General features: G+C 43.1%; 1 protein-coding gene across 1 annotated transcript; it reads left to right on the forward strand.

The window, feature by feature from the left end:
• Window positions 1-1,307: 1,307 nt before the first annotated feature.
• Window positions 1,308-15,747, forward strand: LOC100838866 (general transcription factor 3C polypeptide 5). The gene is made up of 14 exons (XM_010241440.3): window positions 1,308-1,973; window positions 2,066-2,249; window positions 2,731-2,829; window positions 2,924-3,014; window positions 3,143-3,209; window positions 4,586-4,628; window positions 5,008-5,179; window positions 5,293-5,391; window positions 6,706-6,771; window positions 7,696-7,831; window positions 13,131-13,326; window positions 13,924-14,042; window positions 14,110-14,146; window positions 14,969-15,747. The coding sequence occupies exons 1-14, from the start codon at window positions 1,797-1,799 to the stop codon at window positions 15,142-15,144; spliced, it is 1,662 nt and encodes a 553-aa protein (XP_010239742.1). The 5' UTR covers window positions 1,308-1,796; the 3' UTR covers window positions 15,145-15,747.
• Window positions 15,748-15,931: the final 184 nt, after the last annotated feature.

Here is a 15,931-nt window from a genome sequence, read left to right on the forward strand (position 1 = left end):
TATCAAGTGTACTTTCCAACAAATCAAACGGCACATGATTCGGAGCTTGCTAGAGAAAGATATCACGAATTAAAGTTGAATCCGATTCGGGTCCGAGCTGTCAGGAGACTCGAATTTGTTTTAATCACCCAGGCCGCATCCGGAGTCCAAATCAAGCAAACAAGTACTTGTTGGAAAGGTAATTACAAGACCTTTCCAACGGATCTGGCCCCATCAAGAGATTCGACTCGTGCTGACCGTGGCGGACAAAACAAGCTGACGGATCTGTTTTTCTGTTTCCTAAAGAGTTGTAGTTTGTTAGGAAAGTTAGAGATAGAGTTGGATTTCGGACTCCTTATTCAAGGTGGACGAAAATATCTCTCTCTCCTCCTTTATATACCCTTGAGCCCCCCTAAGGAGCCTTGGGTTTTGTTTAGGTGTATCGATTGCTAAGGCGCTGCCCCGTAGGCCGTAGTCGGATCGTCAACGTCACCTCCTACCCAAATCGAGAGTTACCAATCTCATCGAAAGATCGGGCCACCCGCACCCGTATCAACCAGGAGCCGGAGACGATTGATCACATCCTGCTTGGCTGCGTTGTAGCTAGAGAGGCTTGGGCTCGTATCGTTCAAGGCTGGGATAGAGGGGACTGGTTTCCTTCCGTGGTTTCTAGCTTGCTAGGTTGGTGGACGACGATTGATGTCCAAGGTAAACGACGTCGAAATGTAGCCACTGCTACGATCCTCGTCTGGTGGTCAATCTGGAAACACCATAACAACGTGGTCTTCAATGGAGTTTTGCCTAGGAGTAGATCAATTCTGTTGGAGATTAGGAGAGAGGGAGAGTGCTGGACCCGGGCAGGTCTTCTGAAGAATTCAATGGAGGGGTCGTTAGGGGGGATTGAGTGGATAGATCCGGGTTAAGTTGTAATTAACTCGTTGTACTACCGCATCGTGGTCTTTCTCTTTAAACGATGATACACCATCCTTGGTGTATTCCTGGAAAAAAAAACCATAAATAACGAAGATCCTAGATAAAACTAAAGCTCCATTATGGCTCTTCGAAATCGACTACACTATACATTTTTCGTATGTTGACATTCCTTCAAGCATTCGGCAACGAAATTGCAGGACATCATCTTTGTACAAGCTGCAGTAGTCTCATAATTTTGGAGTCATCCACTGTGGCCGGGAGAACAAATGAAGACTGCGAAACCGCTGACTCGCACTGGGCCTGATAAATTCTGTTTGGTTTCCTGGGCCTATTGCAGCCCGCGTGCAAAAATAGGCCTCCGCCAGGATCGTCGTTGGCTGCAGACGCGTCTCCTCGTTGGTTCCTTCTTCGTCGGCCACCTCCCTCTTCCTCTGTTCCTCAATCGCCGCCTCCTACCCTCATTCCTCTCGACCCCGGGTTTTCCACGCCCGTAGTCGCCGTCGACTGGCGGCGCCGCTCGTCCGGGGGCATCGCTCTTCCGAGGGAGCTGCTGCCCGGGTTCTTCCTCGTCTGGTCCTTCTCCTCCGCCGCTGTCCGTTCCTCCGGCGCCGGCCGCCGGCCGCTTCTTCCCCTCCCCTTCCGGCTGCAGCTTCGGTATCCCCAGACACTGGGCTCGAAGCATGGTTTGCATCGTGGATGCCTGCACGGCTGCTGCTGTATCTCCCGTGCGGTGTTGGCTGTAGACATCAGTGAAACCAAACACCCTAGCATTGCACGGAGGGCGGCCTGCCAGTGCCGGGCAAAGATGACCTCCTATTCTGTAGAATCGATTTTATAATAAAAAATTGCCGTTCCGAGCGCCATCCCTCTTGGCTGGCACCCAGATGACCTCCCCTGTCGATCCCACGGCGGCGGCGCCGCAGTCGCCGTCCATCATCACGAACGGCGCCGTCAACGGCTTACTCCCTGGTGCCGAGGCCTTCGCCGTGCACTACCCGGGTTACCCCTCCAGTCCCGCTCGCGCCGCCCATACCCTTGGCGGCCTCCCCACCATCGCCAAGGTACTGCCCTTCAACCCTGATGACTCTCGCTTCAATTAGGCAGCGAGAGCAGACTGACATACGACTTCCGTTTGTCCTCGTTTCTACCGTAGGTCCGGAGTTCCAAGTCCCGTCTCGAGCTCCGCTTCCGTCCAGAGGACCCCTATTGCCACCCGGCCTTCGGTGAGCCCCGGGCCTCCACTGGCCTACTCCTTCGCCTCTCCAGACCCAAAGGTGATGACGCGCCGCCGCGTGCTGAGGTGGTGGCACGGGTCCGAAACGCCTACTATTTTGAAGGTGAACGCTTAAGGGCAACCTGTTCGATGAAATGCCTTGTCCTTTTGTTACACTTGTAGAATAGCTGCCATGTCCATATACTCGGTTTTTTGGACCAGTTAGAAGTTGTGGTATGGATTTAGTTCATGGAAGAGACAAACAGACCTGTTCACATTTTTCGTCATTTGTTTTGTACCCAGCTGATTTTTCACCATTATTGAAGTACCATAATCTGCAATGAGATAAAATTAAATCGAAATAGGCTTTATAAAGTTATGTTCTTTTTGAATGATTGGAGACAGGTTCTGATATGCCTTGCTCAAATTAAGGTATTAGATCTAGTTGATAACCTTTGGGCTCTAAAATGCATGACGTCCAGTTATTGAGAAGCACAACTGAGTTAAACGAGTGTAAATTCAAGGAAATACTTGCACGGAGGCATGTATCGTTGAGCTGGTACACTTGTCATCATTCTCGTTTTGCTCATGTACAAGTTATGCAGGTATGGCAGATTTTCAACATGTTGTTCCAGTGCAAGCTGCTAACGTGAGAAAAAGAAACCGGCCAGATTGTCCGAGTAGTAAAGATGATTTAGGCAGGGGTATATTACTTTCAGACTTTCTGTACTTCAATGATGAAATGGATTCTAGTAATGTTACTATTTCTGATCACTCCTTTCCTCTTCTGCGTGGCAGATAAGGTAGGAGATCTAGAAACTGATGATGAAGATGCCATGATGTTAATACCACCACTCTTCTCAATAAAGGATAGTCCGACAAAGATAGCGTAAGTGATGATTGTTTCACAGTTGGCAATGACATTGAATACTAGTTTTATTCAACTTTTCTGAAATACTATATCCATGAAAAGGTAGTTGTCATTAAAGTACTATACTTGACGGTATTTTTTTTTAGGCTTCTAGCATCGTCCAATGCACTATCGAAGAGCATGCAAAGGGGAGTTGTACGTCATCGGTGGGAGGTATATCCTGCTTGTATGTACTTCTTCTATATTTTTTTTATCTGGAACAGTGACTTTAGGTTCTCCTGATTCATGAATGTCTACCGAAATATTATTGTGATATCATTTTACTTCTTTTGGGGAAATTATAATCTGTTCTCTCTTTCTTACCAATGCTCTAATTGGCAGTAAGAGGTTAGCGACAGGCTTCCCAATCTGAAAGCCCTTGAAAGCAGTATTTATATACATCACTATTTTCTTCACGTAAAAGATGGAGTTGGTGAGTACCTTCCCTAAAAATAGGATTTCTAATAGAGTTAGAACTGGCCAACTGGGGAGTGTGATTTTTCTTTTTCAGTAGCAACATCTGGAAATTCAGCTAGTTATAGAGAACACACAACTAAACAATGTGTTTTGAATTTATGCTGTTTCATGTGAGGATATTGCTAAGGGTTTAGTCACTGCTAGCTCAAACTTTCAGACGAGGGAAAAACAATACAACCACAACAGTAAAAGAGAACCTGTGAACATAAACCTACAGGTGAACCACCCAAGGAACAATGGTATGGTCGACGAAATGTAGAGTATGTACTTACTGTATCCAATCCCATTTTCATGTAGTATAACATAAGTTTCGTATACATCCTAGACAGGCACTGTAGTTTGTTACAAACTTCTGAGCTTTTCTAGCTTCTTGCCTTCTACTTATCTGCCTTATGCCCGTCCCTCTGTCCTCATTTACATTTGAAGTCAATACTCTTATCATCCGTGTTCTGTGGTGCTGGCAAACCTGCCTTCTTGATAGCTTATTGTGGAAGCCAATATGTATCTTGTTGTGAAAGCCAGATGTAAGAGCAAACAATTTTTCTGATTGCTGTATCTTGTGAAGATAGACCTACCAATAACTTGATAGTGGCTATCAATGTCACAAAGGTTGGTAACTAGAACAGCGTTTCCTGTTTTGATTTCTCTTATCTTTCATTTTTATTTTCACCACATTAAACTTCGCCATAACTTTGACTACTCCATTTGGTGATCTACCGTTTATCATTTTGAAAGCATAGCATTTAGTAATAGGTGATATACCACCTGTAACTGCTCACACTTACCTCTATACCATATCCCTGCTATTTACTGTTGAAAGTTTTGTGGAGTTATGATCAATTTTTGTGAGAAAGATTGCCTCTGTCCCATTAAATTTCAGGGGAATTTTGTCTTCATAGCACTCTTTAAATTACCAGGCATACTTCTATAGCATTTTGGACATTCTTGCCACCACTTCCTCTCATCCCTCTCCTCTCCTCTATTGCCTTGTTCATGGGAGATGCCTCCATTGTATTTGGTGTGAAACAGCTTATTGACTGGATTAATTATGGCTGATTTTTCTTTGGTTGCAGATGGATATTGAACCAACCCTTGCTCTTTCTTTCGACATTCAAGATATCCTTTTTTTTAGATCGTACTATCAAATTTTTCAATGTTGTTTCGTACAACAAATAAGAAAAGAAAATCTTACATGTTACTCTGGGTTTATGAAATGTTGGATCTGCCACCTGAGTTTGCGTGTATTTGCGATCAGATGCATGCCACTAGTGTTCATTGCTACTTTCAGTGGTCGAGGGTAGAAAAGGACTAAAATAAAGATTACAAGAACATCCTCTTATATTTGAGAATCTCAGATATTCTTCTCAGCAAAAAATCTTATATTCTTCTTCACTTCCTCGAGCTATATTTTGTTTTTTTACCCCTCTCGAACCCTGGCCATCATGTAATTTAAAATATTGTCCTTGCTTTCTTTGTTTCCTTGAGTGGCATTTACCTGTTCCTAAGAAGATTAATTGGGAAGACCACATACCAAAGAAGTCACCAGAGTGGGGTTGGCAGATGGCTATGTGCAAATTGTTTGAGGAGCGTCCTGTGTGGCCAAGACAGTCACTTTATGAACGTTTGCTTGATGAGGGTGTGCAGGTGTCACAAGGCCAGTTTAAAAGGTTTCATTGTTTCTTTCACTCTTGTGGATTTGACTTGTATTTTGATGTGTCTTAGTCTCTTTCAACCATTGAATGCTTCATCTCATTTTGTTTCTTTTCTTATGCTTGCTCAGCCTTCTGTTTAAAGCTGGATACTACTTCTCTACTGGTCCCTTTGGTAAATTCTGGATCAGAAAAGAATACGATCCTCGTAAAGATCCCGAGTCACGAATGTAAGCACCAGCTTCTTGTAACATATTTGTTTTCTTAGTAGTTAGTTTCCTTGAAACTACCCCCTCTTCTCAATAAATGGTGTGTTCGGTTTCTTTAGATAAGACTTTGACCAAGAATTACTTCATTAACATGTGGTTTTCTTGATGTGAAATTTATTCACCAGATTCTTCTTCAAAAGTACTTGGTGATAATTGTGGTCTCGTATCATATAAATCACATATTAATGAAGTAATTCTTGGTCAAAACCATGTCTTAACAAAACCTAATACGCCATGTATTGAGGAAAGTATGGAGTATGAAGTAGCAATTGCCTGCTCTGTGCAGAACCTATGAAGTATGAACAACCCCCAAAGCATAATTTGAAATGGGAACTCTTGCTGAACTATACTAGACAAATAGATTTTGCTCAACACATTGTTTGACTACCGCTATCATGTTTTTAAAGAGGAGAAATCTACAGTGCAACTATTGCTATATTTCCAACCTGTTTCCTTATGTAAATGCTTTCAAAGAGCCTAGGTGATTGTACCCTGTCAACTTATTGGGGTATGGATGGTCATTTCTAACTTTTATTGTTAAATTTTGTGGTTTCTTAGACTGCTTATGGTGGGCTGAGGACAATTATAGTGAAAAGGATAGTGACATCTCAACATTCCATCTGTTTTGTCACGGCAACAGAAAGACTTGATTGATCATTGAGTGCAAATGATAGTGGGTATCGTAGCTTTAGTTCTTTCTCTGGGGTTTTAATCGTACATTTACAATTTTCCCAAATAGGAAAAATGGAAAGATTGGAAATAACTTTGCTATGTAGTTTCTCTTGTTTGTTTCATCCATCACCATGGTCATTATTACCTCTCGATAGAAAAACATAAACAGAAATTGAAACAGACATACTGCGACTTCTGTACCACTAAAAGGCCATTTCATTGCCAATTTGGCATTACTAGTTGTAAACTTGCACATGTCAGAGATAATTATCATACCATCTTATTGTAGTGGGACTAGAACGCAGTTGGCAATAGGAGTGTAATGCATAAGTCGGGAAAGTAGCATTTGATTCCCCTTTTCATGTTTACTTTTTCGGAACAAAGTAGCACTTAGTAGTATTGCTGTCCTCCATTTTTTGTTAGGTCTATGCTTCCGTCTTTCAATTCGAGTGAAGTACCTGCTAAATCTGAACATTTGAGACTCTCATTATGAACTTAGCCCAAGGATCAAGGACTAGTTGTTATTTCTAATTTACATTTTGTTTTTGTCTTGTAACTACATTTCTAGCCATTTAAATTGAAAAAATGCTGTTCGTTTGCTAGATATCAGATGATTGATTTTCGCCTGCCTCCTCAGCTAAGGAATCTTCAAACAAAAGAGCATTGTGGGTGAGTCGTATATCTTTCTTTTAGCTTGCATTTTTTAGACAATATCATATCACTGCATCATTCATTTTAAAGATCTGCTCACATCTGCCCCATTTTTTTCCTGCATTGGTGCCCTTTTTTTCAAAATACTTCATAATTCTCATCTTCTACATTCTTTCCTGTCTTAGTGCCTTTTTGTCAAAATATTTCATACAACTATATTCTTAGCCTTTTACTGGTGAAAGAACTTAGTGAAAAAAATCTGCGTGCCCTACTCTGTGCCCATGTTCTAAACGACATACACCTTGTAAAGGGCATGTCCTTTTAAACCTCATCCCGATATTCATGCCATACCTCCTATGTCCACCTGAATCCAACAAATGCAAGTTCATTTTAGTCAATTACAAGATTACAAGATAATATATATTTTTGCAATTCAATTTAAATGTCTGTCCAAATTTCAAGAGTACCCCAAACAGTGAATAACTATACCAATTCCTAACAGTAGGTTTCTAAGATGTGAGGAATAATAACATGTTTCTACAACACAGAATTTTCAAGAGAAATACACAGAATTTTCATCATTTGAATAAACGAAGTTAACCGATTGTTGTAGTAAATGTTAACATGGAAAATTGTGAGGAGCTGTGTTTGAAGGCGAGTTAGGTACTTTATTTATATTGTGTTGCATCAGACTGTATTGTATGAAGTTTTCGGGCATACTGATAATGAGCATAGTTGCTGCCAATTCTAATTGTAATTTGGGTGGTACTTAGTAGTATAAGTGATTTTAAATAGTAGAAATTCCTTAATGGGTATGTAGACCAAACAAATATAGAGGATACATGTGTTAATCTCAAACATCACGTGCATGGGAGGTGTTGAATTCTTTTGGCACGTGCCAGTTCTAATCTCAAACATTTTTCTTTTCTTTTGGCACTTAAGATCTGAAAAGTGGTCAGAGATGTGCAAGCTTGAAAGGATGCCATCCAAGAGTTTCATCTTCCTGCAATTATTTGAACTGAAGGACGACTTCATTCAAGCAGAAATTAGAAAGCCTTCTCATCAACCAACTTGCTCAGTGAGTAACTAAGATATCTTCTGTGAGGCTTTTTATTACCGGCGACGTATCCAGTGAAAACTCTCAATGGGTGCAAACTTGCAAACTTCGTCCGTCCACCGTTAGATCTCGAAGATGTGGTCCAGATCAGAGGTGGGAGTCTTCCCATCACTTAAACGTATTTTGCAGAAATCCCCTCCCACGCACTGCTTTTTTCTCCTCGTGGTCGCCCTTTGTGTTGGAAAACGATTCGACGACCTTTCCTTTCTGCCGCTGCTATGGATCCTCGACCTGCTCTTCCTCCGTCCGGTGCAGCGCCACACCGTGCTCCCCAGTCCGGTCCTTAGTGGCTCCGCGCTCCCCCACTGCTTGGTGCTCCGCGGCCCCGAGCTCCGCCGCCGCTCGGTACTCCGCCGGCGCGTGATGCCCTGTTCGATGCTGCGCCGCCCCACGCTGCCCTGTTTCGAGGTCCCTCGGCCGTGATTCCCCACGCTCCAACGCCGACCGTGATACCCAGGCTGCCACATGCCGTGATGCACAGGTCGCCCGTACTTGATGACTGGAGCTGTGCGTCCGCCGCGGGCCGTGATGCCCAAAGCTCTGCCTCCGCCTCCCAAGACTGCAATGAGGCTGCAAGCCATGATACAGAAATTCATCCTCTGATCAGTTTGGATGGCTTCAGCACACCAAAAAAGAGAACTTCGAGGGCCCCAATTTGTGTAAGTATCATTCAAGAAACCACAGGAGAACACAAAAGTAATTTCTGCATTTCTGTACACTCACATCCATTCAAGAAATTTCTGCACATTTACATTGATTCAGGTACCGAAAAACATCAAGCATTTATACATCCATGATGGTGAAGTTACAGCCACTGCTCGTCTTCATTCAGCCCAAACATCACAGAGTTTCAGTGCAGCTCGTTCAGTACACTTCAACACCAAAATTCAGTTAAGAAGAACACCAATATTCAGTCCAACTACCCAAGTAGCCGTCGTCTGGGGCAACACCACGCGGCATGGTGACCGTAGCCGTACGGTCTCCCTTGCTGGGGGCAGCTCTCCACGACTCCACCGCTGCCGCCAGGTTGCTGTCTTTTTTATTTTTGCGCAAACGCCAGGTTGCTGTCGCGCCGTGCCGTTGGGTGGTGGGCAGCGCAGTGGTCGCCGGCGCACTAGGCCGTAGGGTGGACGGAGCAGGGGGACAGTGCCGCCTCTGGCACCGCGTGGTGCAGCGCCGTGGACGTCAGGCCGAGATGCCGCCCCGTTCGCCGGATCGTGGGGCCGGCGCCATCGTCGTCGTCTCTGACTTCCGTCGATAGGAAAGGAGTGGGGCGGCCGAGGAGAGATGTAGAGCTCCGGCCGGGTAGCGAGGAGAGGGCTGGTCGCCGGTCGCCGGCTGCCGGCGCGGGGACAAGGGTGGGTTGCCGGCGGCCAGAATCGTCGCTGGATCGGGTGGGGAATGGGAAGACTCGCACGACCAGGAGGAGAAAAAAGCAGGGCGTGTGAGGGGGTTTCTGCAAAATAGCGTTTAAGTGATGGGTAGACTCCCACCTCAGATCTGGACCACATCTTCGAGATCGAACGGTGGACGGACGAAGTTTGCAATTTTGCACCCATTGAGGGTTTTCACTGGATACGTCGCCTTTATTACCTCTGTCCTACATAGAAATTCTGCCTATCTGTGTAGAACATAAAAAATTGTTTGGCATGACATCCTTACTGTTACTTACCTTCTAGTGTCTGAATGAATCATGAGGTGTTATTTGGGTGAAACATAATGCTCTCCATGTCAGTTTTCTTATGAGCTCCTTGTACAATCATTAGAAATATCTTGTTCAAGAAAAATAGTACAGACCGGCTAGTTTGTACTGCAGCTGGCTCCCGTACTTTCATTGATTACTTTTAATTTATACCAATCTTACTCAACTATACTATTGCTAGAGTTGTATATTCTTTCCATGTGTTTGTTGTGTAGTGTTTTCCTCACTGTATAAGGGATTTCCTGCATATTTAGCACACCTGTATTTGTATATATATACTGGACCTTGTTCTCCAGGAAATACAAGTTGCATATTTGCTCACATGGTATCAGTATCCAAGGTTTTTTTTTCTGGCACATACAACTCATGCTCTATTCCGTAATAGTTTGATTTTCCAGTCTCCTGATCCAGAACGGTAACCGCAATCGATCTCTCGAAGTCTTGATAAATCGATCTTCCCGATCTATTTCTCCATCCCACCCCGCTCAATTTCTCCAATCATCTGCCTGCTTGATTTCCCCACAGATCAAGATCAATCTGCTCCAATCACTGGCATCAGAGGTTAGGAAAAAGGCCCTTCTCCAACATCTCTTTGTCGGAGGACCACCGCCACTGCCTGCTGCCGGATCCGCCTGAGTGACTATGTGATACAAATCATAACTATAAACAAGTACTTGTGAATACGAACACAATGATATCAATTTTATTACACAAAAATTATATATTAATAGACTAATTCTTGGTCAAAGGCTCGGTCAAAGCAAACAATATAGGCCTTAATTTATGGAACAGAGGGAGTAAGACACAAGAAAAAGTAAAGAAAAAAAAACAGGTATAATGTCGTCATCATCGAGCAATACTATCCTGCCTTGGTGATTTTTGATGGTGTTAACTACAACGACTTCGTCTTGCACATGCGCCTCCACATTCGCAGACTTCGACACTGGAGTGTCGTCTCTAGCAAGGTCTCTTGTCCACCTTCCCCTGTTCTTCTGGTGGAGCCTCTGCTGCCATCAGCTACATTTTTGCTGATAAAGCTACTAGTTATGCTTCTTATGATCAGGTTATCATGGTCTACCAGGAGGCTCTAGGCTCATGTCAGGAACTGCAGTCCATCCACACTCAGTTTTACTCTGAGATTTTGGCCTTCAGTGTAATCGTCTTCCTCACCTCCATGAGCTCTCTGGCGATGTTCTATACCTGTCTGTGGTTGGCCAGGAGCACTCTTGTTAGCTGGCTGATACCACCGCTTATGAGTTCTTCGCTCAGAGTTCGACTGTCTGGCATCAGCTGGATGTTTTTCGCACTGCTTGCTGTCGCTCCTGTCCGTGTTGTCTGGCTATTGATGCTGATCTAGAGTTCCAGTGTGTGTATGAGTGTTTGACGCGGCTCCATTCTGAGTTTGAGCCTCGACGTGCCCAGTTCTTTGCCAGCTACCCTCGTGTTTCGTTTGGAGGCAATTACAGAGACACACACTGAGAGACTTGTCTGCATGGCGCTGGTGTACTAGCACTTTCCTCTGTACTCGCTGCTCAACCGCCTGCTACATTGACTGTTGCACCGCCTGTTCCTCGTGTGAGTGCCTTGTTTTCTCCAGTGGCTTACACTGGCGGTGATGGCCACCTTTCTCCTGGTGGTTATCCTCATCCACCCGTCCCACTGAGTCTGCACATGTTCCTGTTGCGGGCTCTCCGCCAGCGTCTCCAGGTGCTTCAGTCCTGAGGCTCCTCCTGATATGTTATCTTCTCCTCTCCCATGTGTTGTCTTCTCCTGATGCGCCATCTTTTTCTGATGTGTCGCTTTCTCCTGTCGCAGACGTGTCTTCTGCCATGCCAGCCTCTCCTAGTGAGCCATCTTCCTCTTCTGATGTGCCACCTTCTCCTACATATGGCCTACATGGTTCTGAGTTCGCCAATTGACTGGTATGGTTTTGCTGGGGCAGCTCTTTATAAGCCGACCTCCTACCTTGATGATGTTGTTCATGAGGAATGACAACATGCGATAGCAGAGGATCTTGCTGCCCTTGAGCGCACGGGCATGTGGGATCTTGTTTCTCTTCCTCCACATGTATGTTCCATCACTTGCAAGTGGTGAAGTGGGTCTATACAGTTAGGACCTGCTCTGATGGTTCTCTTGAGCACTACAAGGTTTGTCTTGTGGCTCATGGCTTTCAGCAAAAGCATGGTTGTGACCGTGATGAAACGTTTGCTCCTATGGCTCACATGACAACTGTTTGTACTCTTTTACGATGGCTTCTGTTCATCACTGGTTCGTCTCAGCTTGATGCCAATAATGCCTTCCTTAACTCTGAATTGCGTGAGGAGGTTAACGTGCATCCATCATCTGTGTATTCTGCTCCTGATGGCATGGTGTGTTGTCTTCATCGCTCTCTTCATGGTCTTAAGCAGGCCCCTCGTGCTTGCTTCACTTTTGTGGTCACAGCTGCTGGCTTTTCAATGAGTGATCATGACCCCCTTGCCTTTTGTTCCCATTTCGTCCTGTGGTTGGACTCTTCTTCTGCATGTCGATCACATGATTATCTGCGGAGGTGACTCTTGAGTACATTGCCTTTGTGAAGGCTCGTCTTAGTGTTCTTATGTCCGATTTTAGTCATCTTTGCTACTTCCTTGCGCTGAGGTTTGCTCCACCTCAGATGTCTTTATCTCCAAGACAAGTACATCCAGGATCTTCTTGTTCATGCTGCTCTTACTGTTGAGCGTACTGTTGAGACTACGATGGAGCTTAATGTCCACCCATGAGCTTCTGATGGTGAGTCTCTTCCTGATCAGACTCGTCATGGTCATCTTGTTTGGAGTCTTGTCTATCTAGTTGTCACTTGTCCAGATATCTTCTATCCAGTTCACATCTTGACTCAGTTGTCTCTTCTCCCACTCAGGTTCACCATGGTCCCCTCCTTCGGGTTGTACGATATGTTCTTGGGACTATCTCTCATCGTCTTCTCTTCCCATGCTCCAGTTTGTTACAGCTCCTCGCATATTTGGATGCTACTCGGGCTAGTGATCCTTCGGACCGTCGGTCGCTCTCTGCTTACTTTGTTTTTGTTGATGATTCTCTCATTGCTTACTTTGTTTTCTTTGGTGATTCTCTCATTGCCTGGAAGATACAGTCTGCATTTTCCAGTTTGAGTGCAGAGGCTTAGTTGCCGAGCTATGGCTCTTTTGACCGCAGAGGTGACTTGGTTACGATGGTTGCTTGCAGATTTTGGTGTTTGGTCTGTACTTTCCCCGTTGTATAAGGAGTTGACTGCATATTTATCACACCTATTCGTGTACTCCCTCCGTCCCATATTAGTTGTCTCAAATTTGTCAAAATATGGATGTATCTATGCCTAAAAAATGTCTAGATAATGTTTCGACAAGTAATATTGAATGGAGGGAGTATATATATACTGGCTCTTGGCCTCCAGCAAATACAAGTTGCATCTTTTCTTGCAACTGTGATCAAATACGAATAATTATCATTATCTGCGTAATAATCTTGATCCGTAGCTTGTACCAACAGTCCTTTGTGTGTCTAAATTTACAAACTCCTGTGTAGCATTCGACAGGTTGGTTTTCGAAGCCAATGATTAAAATCTTGAGATCACAACTCAGCATAAGGTTCCTTTCATTATGTCCTATTGAAGATGCTAAAATCTTTTTGAGGGATGCCCGTGAAGCTATTGAAAGGTCCAAGAAGCAGGAAGACCTTTGCAGATCTAAGCAACTGAAGGAAAGGCAGGAATTCGATGAAGGTTTATTCAGTTTCATCTTACTTAATACTATCCAAATGCATATTGTTCAATACGTATGGGCGCTAGGCGACGGGCATTGTGCAGACATAATGTATATTTCTGCATAGCAGTAAGAATATATGGCTGCCAGGCTTAAAAAATTCTTGTTAAGCTAATTTTATGCGGGCATAGATTTTATGAACCTAGATTCATACACAGCCATGCACCTATTGCAGGTTTGAGTACATATGAGCATGCAAATTACTCCCCTAAAGTTCACAGTACTAGAGCATGTTAGAAAATTTCATGTCCAAGTAGAATCTTGTCTTATTGTCACATTTATTCATGTACACATTCTATCTTGTTCTTGTACTGTGAATTCTTTTAGGGAACTTTTAGAATGCAGAGTGCACAACCTAAGTGAGACATGCATAGAAACATAGGTTCAATTTTCATTTTCCTATTTCATGCATGCTAGTTTTTTTTACTTTTCTTTGTATGGGCATGACATAAGTTCAGATCAGTTGGCAGCCCGTGTGTCTGATTTGTATATGTTTCTTCATAAAGAGATACTTAAGCATATATCCATACTGGTTGTTATAACCCTTTTTTTTCCAGAAGCACCTGAAAAACATGCTGGATCTGAGGGTCAAGTGGACAACTTTGATTGTGAAGATATTGATGATGAGGAAGAGGAGGATAAGGAGGAATCAGATGGTTATGATTCTCCACCTATGGTATGTCCTACTTTCACCAATATCCCATGTGTGCTGCAGAAACTAATCCTTTACTATATCTATGTAGGCAGAGGATGTTCGTGATTTCTCTTTACATGATTCATGTATCCTTTTTGGTACAGTCCATTGATCAATTTTGATTTCTCATAGAAAAGAAGTCATACTTTGTTCATGTTTTATGTTCATTTCTCCTGGCATGGGTGATGCTGATTGACGTTCCTTTTTTGTCTCTCCTGGGATACTATGGAGGGATGACAGTAAAAAATATTATGTTGGTTAACAAAGAAAACAATACAACCCCACTGTCCTACCGTTTCACTCGCATTCTGCAGTAATTAATTCATATACACAGGAAATGTTGGATGTCAATAATTGATTAATGTGCATTGACAGGCTCATGGCACAACTAGGTAACTTGTATAGTTGTATGTGACTAATCCGTGATACAATATAGTGCCCTGATTTTGGTATGTTATTAAATCTTTATTTTTCCCAGATTGAATGTTGGATGTCATTACATCTTTGCGTTGTCCAGATTGAATGTCAGTTTTGTTATGTTTCAAAGGCAACACAATTTCACCAAGAGTTTTCAGTTTTCTGTTGGGGGAGCAAAGAATAGACAAACCAAACTAGTTCTGGTTGCTTAGAGCGCACTGGTTGGTTTTCTTTCTTTTGAATTTCAAAATTTCAAGTTATTGAATTATAGATTTGTGGTTGTAGTATAAACAGAAGCAGTACTAGAGTTGCAGTATCTCGGCCAGTAACTGACTTTTTTTTCTCAACCCTTGATTCAGCTTTTACATCGTTAATGTATGAATGTTCGAAGTTGAATTATGTGTATTGAGTACTGACAACATAATATGTTATGTCTCAATCCACTATTTCATGGACGAGGTCCCAAATTGTTTTCCTATCAAATGTATCAGACACAATTGGAGAAGGCTTTCCCACTGGATACCTTGATGGGGTGTTGCGCAGCTTTCCAGTGAATGAAGACGGACAGATCAAGTTAGGTGATGCCCTTAATAATACAGAAGGAAGTGATGGGGAATTTGAAATTTTTGAACAGCCCAGTGACGATGAAGAGTATTCTGATGGTTAATAGAGCTTTTGGGGGGAGTAGCAAGCTATGCTCAAGTTGGATCAACGATGGTTTAAAAAAAAAAAGAAGTTGGATCGACGAGCTATCAAGTTAGGTGATGCCCTTGATATACTGAAGGAAGTGATGGGGAATTTGAAACTTTTGAACAGCCCAGTGACGATGAACGGTATTTTCTGATGGTTAGTAGTAGGGCTTTTTGGGGGAGTAGCAAGCTATGCTCAAGTTGGATCTACGATGCATTATTTTATTTGGTATCAATGTACTATTGGAGTATTCCGTTCCATAATTTTTATCGAAAAATACCATTTTTTAGATTTTTTTTAGAAATAGATATATCCATATTTGAAAAAAAATTGAGGCAAGAATTATGAGAAGGAGGGAGTACATCGACTCTCTCCTGAATTTAGGATCCATTGTCTAAAAGCTTGTTTAGCAGGTTGTTTATATATCTATGCACTTCGATGAAGCTATGTATTGTAGCCTTGTTCTTATGAGATACGGAGTATATGATACTGGATGGCATGGAGACAAGGAAGTTAACTGCTTCCTCGTGAATGTGTATAAAAATCTATATATACAATAGAACCGGCAGCTGTTTCTTTATCGATTTCTCTTTAAGTTGATGTGACTTGTTTGAGGAATCGATATTAGTATTATGATTTGTTATTTTCTATCGCATTTTTGTTGAGGAATGCTGTTGCCATTGTTTTTCGGCAAACAAGGAGCTGCATTGCTTTTCTCGGATGCAGTAGGGAGCCACCACGTTCATAGAGGCCCAGCAAAGTTG

Source organism: Brachypodium distachyon, chromosome 5 (assembly GCF_000005505.3).
Source record: "Brachypodium distachyon strain Bd21 chromosome 5, Brachypodium_distachyon_v3.0, whole genome shotgun sequence".
Classification (NCBI taxonomy): domain Eukaryota; kingdom Viridiplantae; phylum Streptophyta; class Magnoliopsida; order Poales; family Poaceae; genus Brachypodium; species Brachypodium distachyon.